This window comes from Tenrec ecaudatus, chromosome 2, assembly GCF_050624435.1.
Source record: "Tenrec ecaudatus isolate mTenEca1 chromosome 2, mTenEca1.hap1, whole genome shotgun sequence".
Taxonomy (NCBI): Eukaryota; Metazoa; Chordata; class Mammalia; order Afrosoricida; family Tenrecidae; genus Tenrec; species Tenrec ecaudatus.
The window spans coordinates 115,475,780-115,487,993 of NC_134531.1; the positions used below are offsets into that span (position 1 = coordinate 115,475,780).

General features: G+C 35.8%; 1 protein-coding gene across 3 annotated transcripts in view; it reads left to right on the plus strand.

Annotated features, from left to right (window-relative positions):
* YTHDC2 (YTH N6-methyladenosine RNA binding protein C2) overlaps positions 1-12,214 on the plus strand; it is a 72,647-nt gene that overhangs the window by 28,384 nt on the left and 32,049 nt on the right. For all 3 annotated transcript variants that reach the window (XM_075541399.1, XM_075541400.1, XM_075541401.1), the window contains exons 11-17: positions 2,614-2,740; positions 2,945-3,010; positions 5,377-5,555; positions 5,750-5,846; positions 5,927-6,014; positions 6,101-6,181; positions 10,173-10,255. In XM_075541399.1, the coding sequence (XP_075397514.1) occupies positions 2,614-2,740; positions 2,945-3,010; positions 5,377-5,555; positions 5,750-5,846; positions 5,927-6,014; positions 6,101-6,181; positions 10,173-10,255 (721 nt within the window). The remainder of the gene's footprint in view (positions 1-2,613; positions 2,741-2,944; positions 3,011-5,376; positions 5,556-5,749; positions 5,847-5,926; positions 6,015-6,100; positions 6,182-10,172; positions 10,256-12,214) is intronic.

Here is a 12,214-nt window from a genome sequence, read left to right on the forward strand (position 1 = left end):
ACTATGTGCCAGACACAATCCTAAACTCTCAGTATTTTAAATCATAATTTGTCTTAACTCTGTATAATTTGTCTTAACTGCCATCCCTATTTTACAGATAAAGGGCAAATGATTGAGAGCATTTAACTTCCTTAGGGACACATAGCTAATCAATGACTTATGTCCAGGCAATTTGGCTACAGAGATTGGGTACTTTTCTTATTAGCTGCTTTATTCACTTCTCCCCCAAAATTTTATTTTTTGTGTTATTGAGAATGCACACAGCAAAATAGACACCAATTCAACAGTTTCTAGATATGTAATTTAGTGACATTGATCATATTCTTTGAATTGTGTCACCAGTTCTGACCGTCTTTTGCTAAGTTGTTCCTTCTTCACTAACATGCACTCACCTTTGAACTTCCTATCTCATCTTCAAGTTGCTTTTGTCAGTTTGAGTCCATGTAATGCTTGTCAAAGCAGACCATTCTCATTTGTTAAGCTAAACTATAGTTTGGCTTTAAGATGACTTAAGGTGATATCTTTGGTTTAAGATGTAAAGATGGGGGGATGAACATATCTGATCAGAGCACACGGGAGCAGATGAAGGGGCAGGAGGAGAGAGTGAAGCACAGCCTGGCCCACCAGGCCTTGAGGATGATGTTCCTGAGTAGAGCAGCCAGTCCACAGAGAGAACAACATGGCTGGCCCCACTATGAGAAATGATGCCAATCAGTGACTAAGGGCGATACAGGGGACTGCACCGGAGATACAGTGGGAATTGCACCTGACCTGATCCCACCACACCGAGGCAAATCACGGGGGCACTGCAGCGGAACAGCAAGGGAATGGAGTGACAAGGTCCCCAGGGAATGCTGAAAGTGGACTTTGGGGCCAGGGCGTGATGCCCCAACAGACTGTACTGGAAAACGCTCCTAAGTGCCAGCAAACAATCCCTGAACTAACTACAAGCTTTTCTCTTGTGAAAAAAAAAAAAAAAGATGTAAAGATGATCACAGGGCAAATAGTTTAGATGTTTCACCTTTTAAAAATAATTTTTAAAATAATTGTAAGGGGATATCAAATGCTTTGAAATCAGGAAAGATATGTGTAAGGATAGTATTCTTTCACCATATTCATTCTGTTTATATCCTGAGTAAGTCATTCAAGAAGCTGGACTACATGAAGAACAGCATCAGGATTGGTTGAGAACTCATTAACAACCTGTGATGTGCAGATGATACAGCCTTGCTTGCTGAAAGTGAGGAGGGCTTGAAGCACTCACTAATGAAGATCAAAAATTGGTTACACGTAAACATAAACAGAAATCATCACCAACCACTGGACTGGCTTAATAAGCAACATTATGATAAATGAAGAAAAAATTCAAGTTGTCAAGGATTTCGTTTTACTTGGATTTGTAATCAAAACCTCTAGAAACCACAGTCAAGGAATCAAATAATATGTTGCAATGGGCAAGTCTACTGCAAAAGATATATTTAAAATATTGAAGAGCAAATATATCATTTTGAAGACTCTGATGCTCCTGACCCACACCATGGTATTTTCAGTTGCCTCATATGAATGCGAAAGTTGGACAGTGAATAAGAAAGACTAAAGAAGAATTGATGCATTTGAATTTGGCTCTTTGCAAAGAATATTGTATGAATCATGGACTGTCAGAAAAACAAAGCTATGTTGAAAGAAATATGACCCGAGTGCCTCTTACAAGTGAAAATGTCATAAATTCATCTTAATGTACTATGGACATGTGATAAGGAAGGACCCATTTCTCGAAGGACATCATTTAAATGTGTAGATCTTAACAAATTATGAGTAACATTGCTTGGTAAGGTAGAGGATCAGTGAAAAAAGGAATCCATTAATAAGATGATCAAAATAGTTGCTTTAACAAATGGGATCAAACATAGGAACAATATTGAGGCTGGTGCAGGAATAGACAATGTTTCATATCCTTGTGAGCTGCAATGGACTCTAGCATATAACAAGAATGCTAAATAATTATAAGATACTGAATTACTTGAGGGATAGGAGTAGGAAGTGACTAAATTTAAATAGGACCTTAATTATTTTTCTCCTGAAACAATTTTGTGGGAATAAACTTTCTTAGTGTTTTCTCCTTTAAATATTTTGGGACCTAGTAGCCTGGAATGATGAAGGGAAAAAGGCCAAACACCACCCAAAAAAATCATGCTAAAAATTATACTTGAAGTTTTTTCTCAGTTAAACTTTTAAGCTTTAAAGTTTTGGATTTTTCCCCCTCCCTTTATCATTATCATTCAGTGATTGAGCCAACATGAAGGTTTGGGAAGAGTTTTAAGGGTTCTGTAAATTAGCTGCTTTTCTTTTCTATCTTTACATAGGTGAATTTATAACAGCCTAACAACTATCTTTCCTTCTACCTTCCAACTGATTGTTTCTATTTCATCCTGTTTCTGAGCAAAGCCATTTTCCTGGGTTGCTGAGTGGAATTATAGGGCTCTTATTATGTAGGTATGTGAAAGGATAAGTAGTGGTTAATTCTCCCAGAATTAATTAATTCCCTTTAAAAGTTTTTAAAAAGTTAATTTATTTTAAATATTCCTGAAATTACCAGTTTTGCTTTTGTTTAAGTCGATTACAGGCACAGCGAAACAAGTGCCACAGCTCTGATGGTTGCTGCAGGACGCGGTTTCACAAGTCAAATAGAGCAGTTAATTAGTATGGGAGCCAATGTCCACAGTAAAGCTTCAAATGGCTGGTAATTTCTTTATATTCTATTCACTCTTTGTATTTGTTTTCATAACAACACGTCTTTTTTGATTTCTTACAATTATTTCTATTTAAAAGCTATTGTGTCATAACTATACAATTGTATTTTAACGGTTAAAGTATTTTGAGTGCTTAGTTTTATAATTTTAAGAACATTTTTGCGTCTTAATTTGATGTCTTTGACTTTTGGTAGGATGGCTTTAGATTGGGCTAAACACTTTGGACAAACTGAAATTGTGGATCTTTTGGAATCTTACAGGTAAAAATCTCCACTGTAATTCTAATCTCTTTTAAAAAAGTGTAGCCATGTAAGTCATAGACTGTAACAAATGTAGGCTGTTTATAGTCTCATCCAAAGATTATTTTTTATTTTGTAAGTTAATAGCATCTAGTGTGTTTTAATAGTTTATAGTTTACTCTGGAAAATCAGAAAAAAAAAAGAAAAGACTAGAAGGATTGATTGAAAAACTCTTTCTAGGTAGTGTAATTTAGAAATGGAGAAGATTTTTTGTTTTATGAAACTTATTAGCATTATATAAATATAATTGCTTTGATTTTAAAAAAAATTAGAAATGTAATGCTTCTAAAATCTCATTAATCCTATCTAATCATTAAATAATTAACAAATTTAAGATAAACTTAGATTATTAAAGGTTGTAAATGAGGTATTTGTAGAATGCTGTAACTATATTATAATCATTTTATTGAGGGCTCTTACAACTCTTGTTACAATCCATACATCAATTGTATCTGAAAAATTCATATATATAGTCCATCATTCTTTTCTAGACACTTACTTTCCATTGAACCCTTGGGATCAGCTCCTCTTTTTTCCCCATTACCCCCCACCACCCTCATGAATCCTTGATAGATTGTAGATTGTTACTTATTTTCAAATCTCACACCGACGAGCATCTCCCTTTCCTACTGGTTTCTGTTGTTCTTCCCCTTGGCTGGGGGTGTGTGGTTATGTGCCATTCATTGTAATCGGTGCTCTCCTCCCTTCCTACTTCTCCCCTCCTTCCCCCTACCCTTTTGGTATCTCTATTCCCATTCTTGTTCCTGGGTTCCATGTGTTGTGAGTTTTATCTCTTGCCTATACCTATACATGCTTCCATTTAGTCTAGATTGGGAAGCAGCACTGGGATCATGCTAGCTGGGGGGTGGGGGAGTTGGGAGCAGGAGACCTCAAGGGATCAGAGGTATACTGTGTGACCCTTTAGTGCTCCACTGCACCCTGATTGACTCAACCCTTCCCTGTGGCCCCTCTGTGGGAGAATGTTCCATTGTCTATCGATGGGCTTTGAGTCTCCGCTCCAAACCCCCTCCATTCTCACCAATGCATTTTTGTATGTTTGTTTACTGTTCGTTTTAAGTCTTCTGATGCCTATTGCCCAGTCTTAATGGCACCTCATGATCGCACCGGCTGGTGTGCTTCTTCTATGTGGGCTTTCAAGTAGAACTTGAACTACTTACTGATAAAAATCAAGGACTGCAGCCTTCAATGTGAATTGCAACTCAATGAATATAAAGAAAACCAAAATCCTCATAATTTGACCAATAAATAAACAGAAAAAATTGAAGTCGAGGATTTTATTTTACTTTGATCCATAGTCAATGCTCATAGAAGCAACAGTCAGAAAATCAGACAGTGTGATATATTGCCTTGGGCAAATCTGCACACACCCTTTAAAGTGTTGAAGAGTAAGGATGTCACTTTGAGAACTGAAGTGTGCCTGACTCACTCAAGCAATGGTATGTTCAGTTGCCTCATATGCATGTGAAAGTGGGACATTGAATTAGGAAGATTATAGAAAATTGATGCATTTGAGTTTTGATGCTGGTGAAGAATATCGAACGTACCATTGGCTGCCAGAAGACCAAACAAATCTGTTTTGGAAGAAGTACAACCAGAATGTACTTAAGGAGTGAGGATTGGCTCCTGTACTTTGGACACGTTAACAGGAGAGACCTTCTCTGGAGAAGTACATTGTGCTTGGTCAAGTGGAGTGACAGTGAAAGAGAGGAAGACCCTCAATGAAAGGGATTGACACAGGGGTTGCAACAATGGACTAACATAAATTGTTGAAGATGGCATAGGACCAGGCAATTTTCATTCTGTTTTGCATGGGGTCTCTGTGAGTCGGAACCAACTTGATGGCACCTAACAACAGTAACAACGTGTGTGTGTGTTTGCGTGTTAGAAATGGAACTGCTGGAGCAAATGGCGACTTTTTAACATTGTGAAGAACTATCAAAGTGTCTTTACCATTTTACATCTTCCAGCAGCAATGCACGAGGGTCCCAATTTCTCCATTTGTTTGGTTATTACTCATTATTTTCTGTCCGTTACAGTTTAGCCATCTTAGTCGGTGTGAAGTTGAGTGTTATGCTCTTGTGATTTTGATTTGCATCTTCTTGGTTGCTAATGATGTTGAATTATTTGGTTATGTATCATTCTTTTTTTCTAAAGCACTTACTACTAAATTTTACTTTGAGAAATGTGCCCATAGCTGAAGCATGAATTAAATTATAGCTAGGAAGAACTACATTTAAGAGTTACATTTCTTTTTTTATTTTTTTGAGTTACATTTCTTAATAAAAATCAACTTTATCTGTTTTTAGTGCTTCATTGGAATTTGGAAATCTAGATGAAAGTTCTTTGGTTCAGACAAATGGAAATGACCTGAGTAACGAAGACAGAGAGCTCCTGAAAGCTTATCACCATAGTTTTGATGATGAAAAAGTCGATTTGGATTTAATCATGCATCTTCTGTACAATATCTGCCATAGCTGTGATGCTGGTAAATAAGCATTGGCTAAGAACTTTTTGTGTTTACATTTTTATATAATTCCATTAGTAGCAAATCTTGAATAGGGTCATAAATAATGTTAGCTATATTTGTAAACATGTGGTATAGTATTTTTTACAATAAGTTCTGTTGACTGGTCCTGAATTTAAGATTAAATTTAAAATTGAAAAATAATTTTTTCTAAGGTGCAATATTAATTTTCCTACCTGGATATGATGAAATTGTTGGATTGAGGGATCGCATCCTGTTTGATGATAAGCGATTTGCTGACAATACACAAAGGTAAAAGCTCAAGATTTATATTTGTTGCTTTGCATAAAAGATCAATGTTATAGTACAATTTCTCATTTATTTGCCAACAGATATCAAGTCTTTATGCTTCATTCAAATATGCAAACATCAGATCAGAAGAAAGTATTAAAAAATCCACCTGCAGGTGTTCGAAAAATAGTAAGCTTCATGTAAAATCTTTTTTCCAATTTTGATTATCATTGGTTGCATTTTCACATTAATTATAAAATAACATTCTGTTACAGATTCTTTCTACCAATATTGCTGAGACCAGCATCACAGTCAATGATGTTGTCTTTGTTATTGATGCTGGTAAAATGAAAGAGGTATGTTTGGGTCAATTGTATTTTTATATACATAAAGACAAAATTCCATTCTAATAAATGCTTTTGCAAATAGAATTCACTGTAATAGAAAAACTACTAATTCTAGGTGAATTTAACTTCGTAGCAATGGTTGATTTCACTGAAATAAAATACATAATCTATCTAAAAATTTAGTATATAGGATATAATTTGTTATAATTAACAAATTACTTGGGAAAGTTGTAGTAGTCTGCTTCTGTACTCAGCAGTCCTACTCTGTTCTTTATTGTCCTTATGAATTGGAAATGACTAGTTCATAAGTTATATTAACAAATTATACATAAAATTTAGCTTCTACTCATTAAGTACTAGTAAGAAAATTAGGGTTTTGCTAGTTATAGTGAAACATATCACACAGCACAGGAATTTGATTATATATTTTATATAGGAGGGGCCTTCAAAAAGTTTATGAAAATTTTCCGGTATCTTAATTCTATTTTTCGATGAATTTTTTGAAGCCCAACGTGTTTTTTTCTGTCAACTGTGTTTTCCACATAGACTGTTGCTTTTTCTCATTGTTGTACCTTTAGTTCCTTACATATGACCTAATTCCAGATCTACTGCCATCTAATCCATTGGACTCATAGTAACGCTGTAGCGCACATTAAATCTGACGGCAGCAGTCAGCGTTAGCTTTTCCTCATGATCCTTAGCCATAGTTACTGTTGGAAAATGTTTGGGTTCAATAGAACCACTCTGAAAAAAAGCAAACAAGCATAAACCTTAGCAAATTGCACTGAAAAGCCAAATCCGGCTCACTATGTGATTTTGTAAATAAGTGTTCATTGAAACACAGTGCGGGGAGGGAGGGGAAAAAAAAAAAAGAGGACCTGATGCAAAGGGCTTAAGTGGAGAGCAAATGCTTTGAGAATGATTGGGCAGGGAATGTGCGGATGTGCTTTATATAATTGATGCATGTATATGTATGGATTGTGATGAGTTGTATGAGTCCCTAATAAAATGTAAAAAAAGAAAAGGAAAAAAAAAAGATACATAAGGTCTTTTTTAAAATTAAAAAATAAATAAATATTTGGAATCTCAAAAAAAAAAAAAGAAAGAAAGAAACACAGTGCCCACCTTTTATGGCTGCTCTCATACTCCAATATCCGATTGAAGTAATTGTTACAGGGGCCTTGTAGACCTCTTACAACCCCAAATCTGACCCCACTGGTAATGAGTTGATTCTGACTGAGCAACTGTATAGGGCAGAGTACAACTACTGTAGAGGATTTCTGAGACTTGAAAGATAGCTGCCTCTTTCTCTCAAGGAGCACCTATTAGGTGTGAATCCTGGATTTGTAGCTTAATCTGGTGTACTACCACATGACTCTACTCGGGCCCTTCCTATAAAACATAAAATGTTTAATATTCTCTGATATAAGCAAAAGGAAGCATTTATTTCTTTTTAGCGTTGCAATGCTCAGCAATTGTCAGCACCCCAGACTTTTGTTAGAGCCTTTCCCTGAAAGAATGGAATTGATCAAGGGCAGAAATATGACACAGTTGAACTTTGAGCAATGTGGGGGTTAGGGATGCCAGCCTCCTACACAGTGGAAATCCACCTCTTGACTTTCCAGGAATTCAACAACTCAGTAGGTTACTTTTGACCGTAATAAACCTTAGCAATTGACAGTTGATGGACACATTTTACGTATATATTTGTTATGTAGTTTATACTTTTTGTTTATTATATATCATACCTACAACAAGCAGCATTTTTATAGAAAAGATAAAGTCACAAAAAAGTACAAGAATTTTGCGCCTGCTGGCATAGTTTATTTCACAAATTTTCTTTTCTTTTTTGACAACAACCCTTACACTGGATCCATTTATCTTGAAATGGCCTGCAACCAGTTTCAGACCTCAATCTATGTCCATATCAAACAATTAAACTTTTTATTGTAATATAATGACTTTGCTCTACTTCATGGGAGCCCTTCCAGCATTACTAGTGATAATCATATGTGTCTTATGATGGCGTTCAAGATATGCATTATTATAGTAAATCAGATGAAAAATACCTGAGTACGGGAGTGATCAATTTTTACCATGATACACAAATTTACTGGCAAGATGAATTGCTGAAGCAGAGAGGATTAGCTCTACACAATGCTTTAAAAAAAGTCCACATCTAAATGGACCCATGCAGTTGAAATCCATGTTAAGGGTCAATTATACATGTTTTAGGGAACATTGGTGATGTAGTGGTTAGATTTTGGGCTGCATTCTGCAAGATCAGCAGTTTGAAACCACCAGCTGCTCTGCTGGAGAGACAGGGTTTCGACTCCTGCAAACCGTTACAATCTTGGAAACATGCAGGTGCGGTTCTATCCTGTTCTGTAGGGTCATTGTGAGTCAGCATCGATTCAATGGCAGTAAGTATACACATTTCAAGGAGTTTTGGTGCTGTGGCTAAGGTGTTGGGTTGCTAACCACAAAGCTGACAGTTCAAACCCATCAACTACTCCTGATGGAGCGTCTACTCATATCAATGAGGACTTACAATCTTGGAAGCCTATGTAGGGTCACTATGAGTGCATGGAGCAGATGGCAGTAATTTGGTTTTGGGAATGGATGTTTTAGAAAGCAACTGATTCTGCTCTAGTATAGAAAAATAATTATTTTTACTGTGAAAAGTAGCAATTGTTTTATGCTATTGTAAATATAACAGAAATATCTTTAGAAATATTGAAAAATATTTAGAATTTTAAGAGAATTTCACAAAATAAAATTATAATTTGGACATTTCATGGGGTTGGTCATAGTGTAAAGGAGAGATAAATTTGATTTCTTACAAAAGCACAATAATGAATATTATCACTTAAATAACGAGTGGTGAGACAGTGAAATTTCAGATTTTTCTCACCATGAAATTATCTAAAGGTGATCGAAGCGCATTTTAAATAAATATTTGAGAAATAAACTTAGGTGTTATTTATATGGTAAACTTTGGTTAAATCATGGTGGTAGTGTCAAGGCAGTTTTTTTTACTTACAAAATTGACAAATGTAACATTAAAAACGAAATGAGCAATATCTTTGATAAAATTTTTTTAAAACTGTTTTTGTTTTCTCTGTCTAGTTTATGAAAGGAAAAATGATAATTAAATGTTTGAAATATTTCGCCTAGTTGAGAACTGTATTATTTTAACATAAAATATTTCTTTATAATAAAGTTTCACTTTTGCTTCTTTGAGGAGGTAAGAGGCAATAAATTTTGAAACATTTTAGGTAGACTAAGTTCTTCATTGGTAACCCAGTAGGGGGTTAAATGGGAAAGGTTACAAATTCTTTTTGGGTTAGGATTATTATCTCCTTATTCTTACCCTCCTAAGTGAACTCTCATTAATTAAATATAAATATATGTATTAAATCAATCGATATAATTAAATATATTGATCAATTAAATACATTTATTTAATTTAGAATATTTATATTTAATGAATTTCCTTATCCTATTAGCTGTGGGTTGCGCCTTGGACTAACAGTAAGAGTGTCAGTTAACACTCAGCACCTGCACCCAGGGGAAGGATAAGGTGCTCTGCTCCCGAGTGTGTACAGTTTCGAAACCCTGCATATAGGGTCCCTGAGTTGAAATGGACTTGATGGCAGTGGGATTTTTTTTCAGTGCTTTTCTTTTTACCTATTCTGCAAAATGATAAATTTTATAGAAGATAGATAAAAGAAAACATGATTTTTATTCATTTTGATACCTTATGAGAGCTGCCTGGTATCATTATCCAAGAGGATTGCAAGTTTTGTATAGATTTTGAGTTTTCTTTCTTTTTTTAGGTGTAACTAGAAAGTCCAGATTTCCCTCACCTCTATTTAGTACTGTGCTGTACTTACTTAGTCATTAGAAAGCCTTGAATTAAGGCCTTGACATGTTAAAATATGTAGATAAAGTTTTTTACTATTACTTTTTTTTAACAAAGATTTATTAAATGTTACAGAAGTCCTTTGATGCACTGAATTCCGTTACAATGTTAAAAATGGTGTGGATTTCCAAAGCTAGTGCCATACAACGAAAGGGCAGGTAATGTATATTTTAATGGTTATTCAATTGGGTAAAAATGATAATGTTTTCTTATGTATTATTTAATGTATATTCCATGTTCTATAAAACAAAAAGTTTTATATTCTGAATTTTACAATTTTTCTTTAAACAATTTTAGTAATTTTTCAAAAGGTAAATTTTGGCTACATGAAAATTAAAAACCTTTACCCAGTATAATCCATACTTAGAAGATATAAGATGCTCAAAAACAAAAGCAAAATTCGAAACAAACCAAGAACCAGAGCTTGAACCAGTGGTGGACTTCTCAGCCAAGGAAACAAGTACAGCTGAGTGATTTGAGGCAGGCGGCTGGCTTGTGGACCAGGGTACCTCTGGGTACTTAATTGGAGGAGCTAGACTTGTTGACCCACAGAGCTTGATTGCCCTCTGGTTGAGGCTTATACTCAGAGTGGTATTGGTGTACCTTTGGACATCTTTATTAGCAACCCTGAAAGAACTTTGTAACATGTCCCGATGAACAATTCTAACCTGAGCATTTCACATATACATTACAACCTGTTAACTTCCTTTTAAACCCTTTAATCATGAATTTTGCATGGGAGTTCTGTGTAGCTGTTGCAATGGATATTAGACCCTAGAAATAGACTGCTAGTGAAGATAACATAACAGCAGTCAAGAAACCAAATGATTTATAGTTTTGGTCAAAATCTGTGCAAGACCTCTTTAAAGTGTTACAGGGCAAACATAGCCCTTTGAGGACTAAGGTTTGCCTGGCTCTAGCCATGGTACTTTCAGTCAGTTCATACATATGGGGAAGTTGGACAATGAAAAAAGATCAAGCATTTGAATTGTAGTGGTGGACTGCAAGAAGAGCAAACACATCTGTCCTGGTGAAAGTATGGCCAGAATGCTTCCTAAAAGTAAGGAGGGCGAGATTTTTGTCTTGCTTACACTGGAAATTTTATTTAGATGAACTCTAGAGAAGTATATCATGCTTGGTAAAGTAGAGGGTCAACAACAACAAAAAAGACCTTCAACAACAGGAATTGACACAGTGGATGCAGCAGTGCGCTCAAACATGGCTACATTTGTGAGGGTGGTGCGGGACAGGACAACACTGTTGCATTACTATGAGTTGAAGCTTCAGTTTAAACTTTTGGTGGTTGTCTGAATTCCTATAAATCTATGTACAGCTGTGTATTGGACAGGGTTCTCTAGAGAGACAAACCAGATTGCTAGTAATTATATATAAATACATTTATAAAGATAGATATATAATTCAAGAAATAAACCGTTAAATAATATACAGATAGATAATACAAGAAATTAACAGTTAAATTATAAAGCAGTGAGACACTAGCAGTCCTTCAAGTTTTGAGAGCTACCAGGTGCCAGTTCCCTTCTGTAGAGAGAGCTGGGCTATATATACCCAGGCAGCAAACAGCAAGGCAGGTCCCCAACTGTCAGTCCCCAGCTCCAGAGATGAACATTCCAATCGTGTGGGCTTAAAGGGACCTCAACTTACAGCGACACAGTCCACAGGCTAGGCATCCCACAGGTAGTGTAGCCCTTTAAACTGAGGCACAGAACAACCAAGGTGAGGCTCACCGAGCCATTTATCCCTCTGCCCTTCAGTTAATCCTACTTGTGTTTATCGGCCAGGCTGGCACAATAAACTATAGCAAGCTGCAACTGTTTTTAGTAAAACTTATATGTGATATTAATGATATTTTTCAATAATTTGTTTTCTGTTGGATCACCTGTCAGGGGAAGCCAGCCCCTAACACATCATTACGGGTCCGGTAGGCACAATTGTACAGCCATAATAAGTAAAGATCATAGTAAAGTTATAGAGAACCTGAGAGATAGAAGTATTGAAATAAATGGAGTCAGACACGTTTCATGGTAGCATGCTCACCTCTGCTATGCTGATGGTCCACGTGGAGGGAGAGAGAGATTTAATGCTAGCCCAGGCTT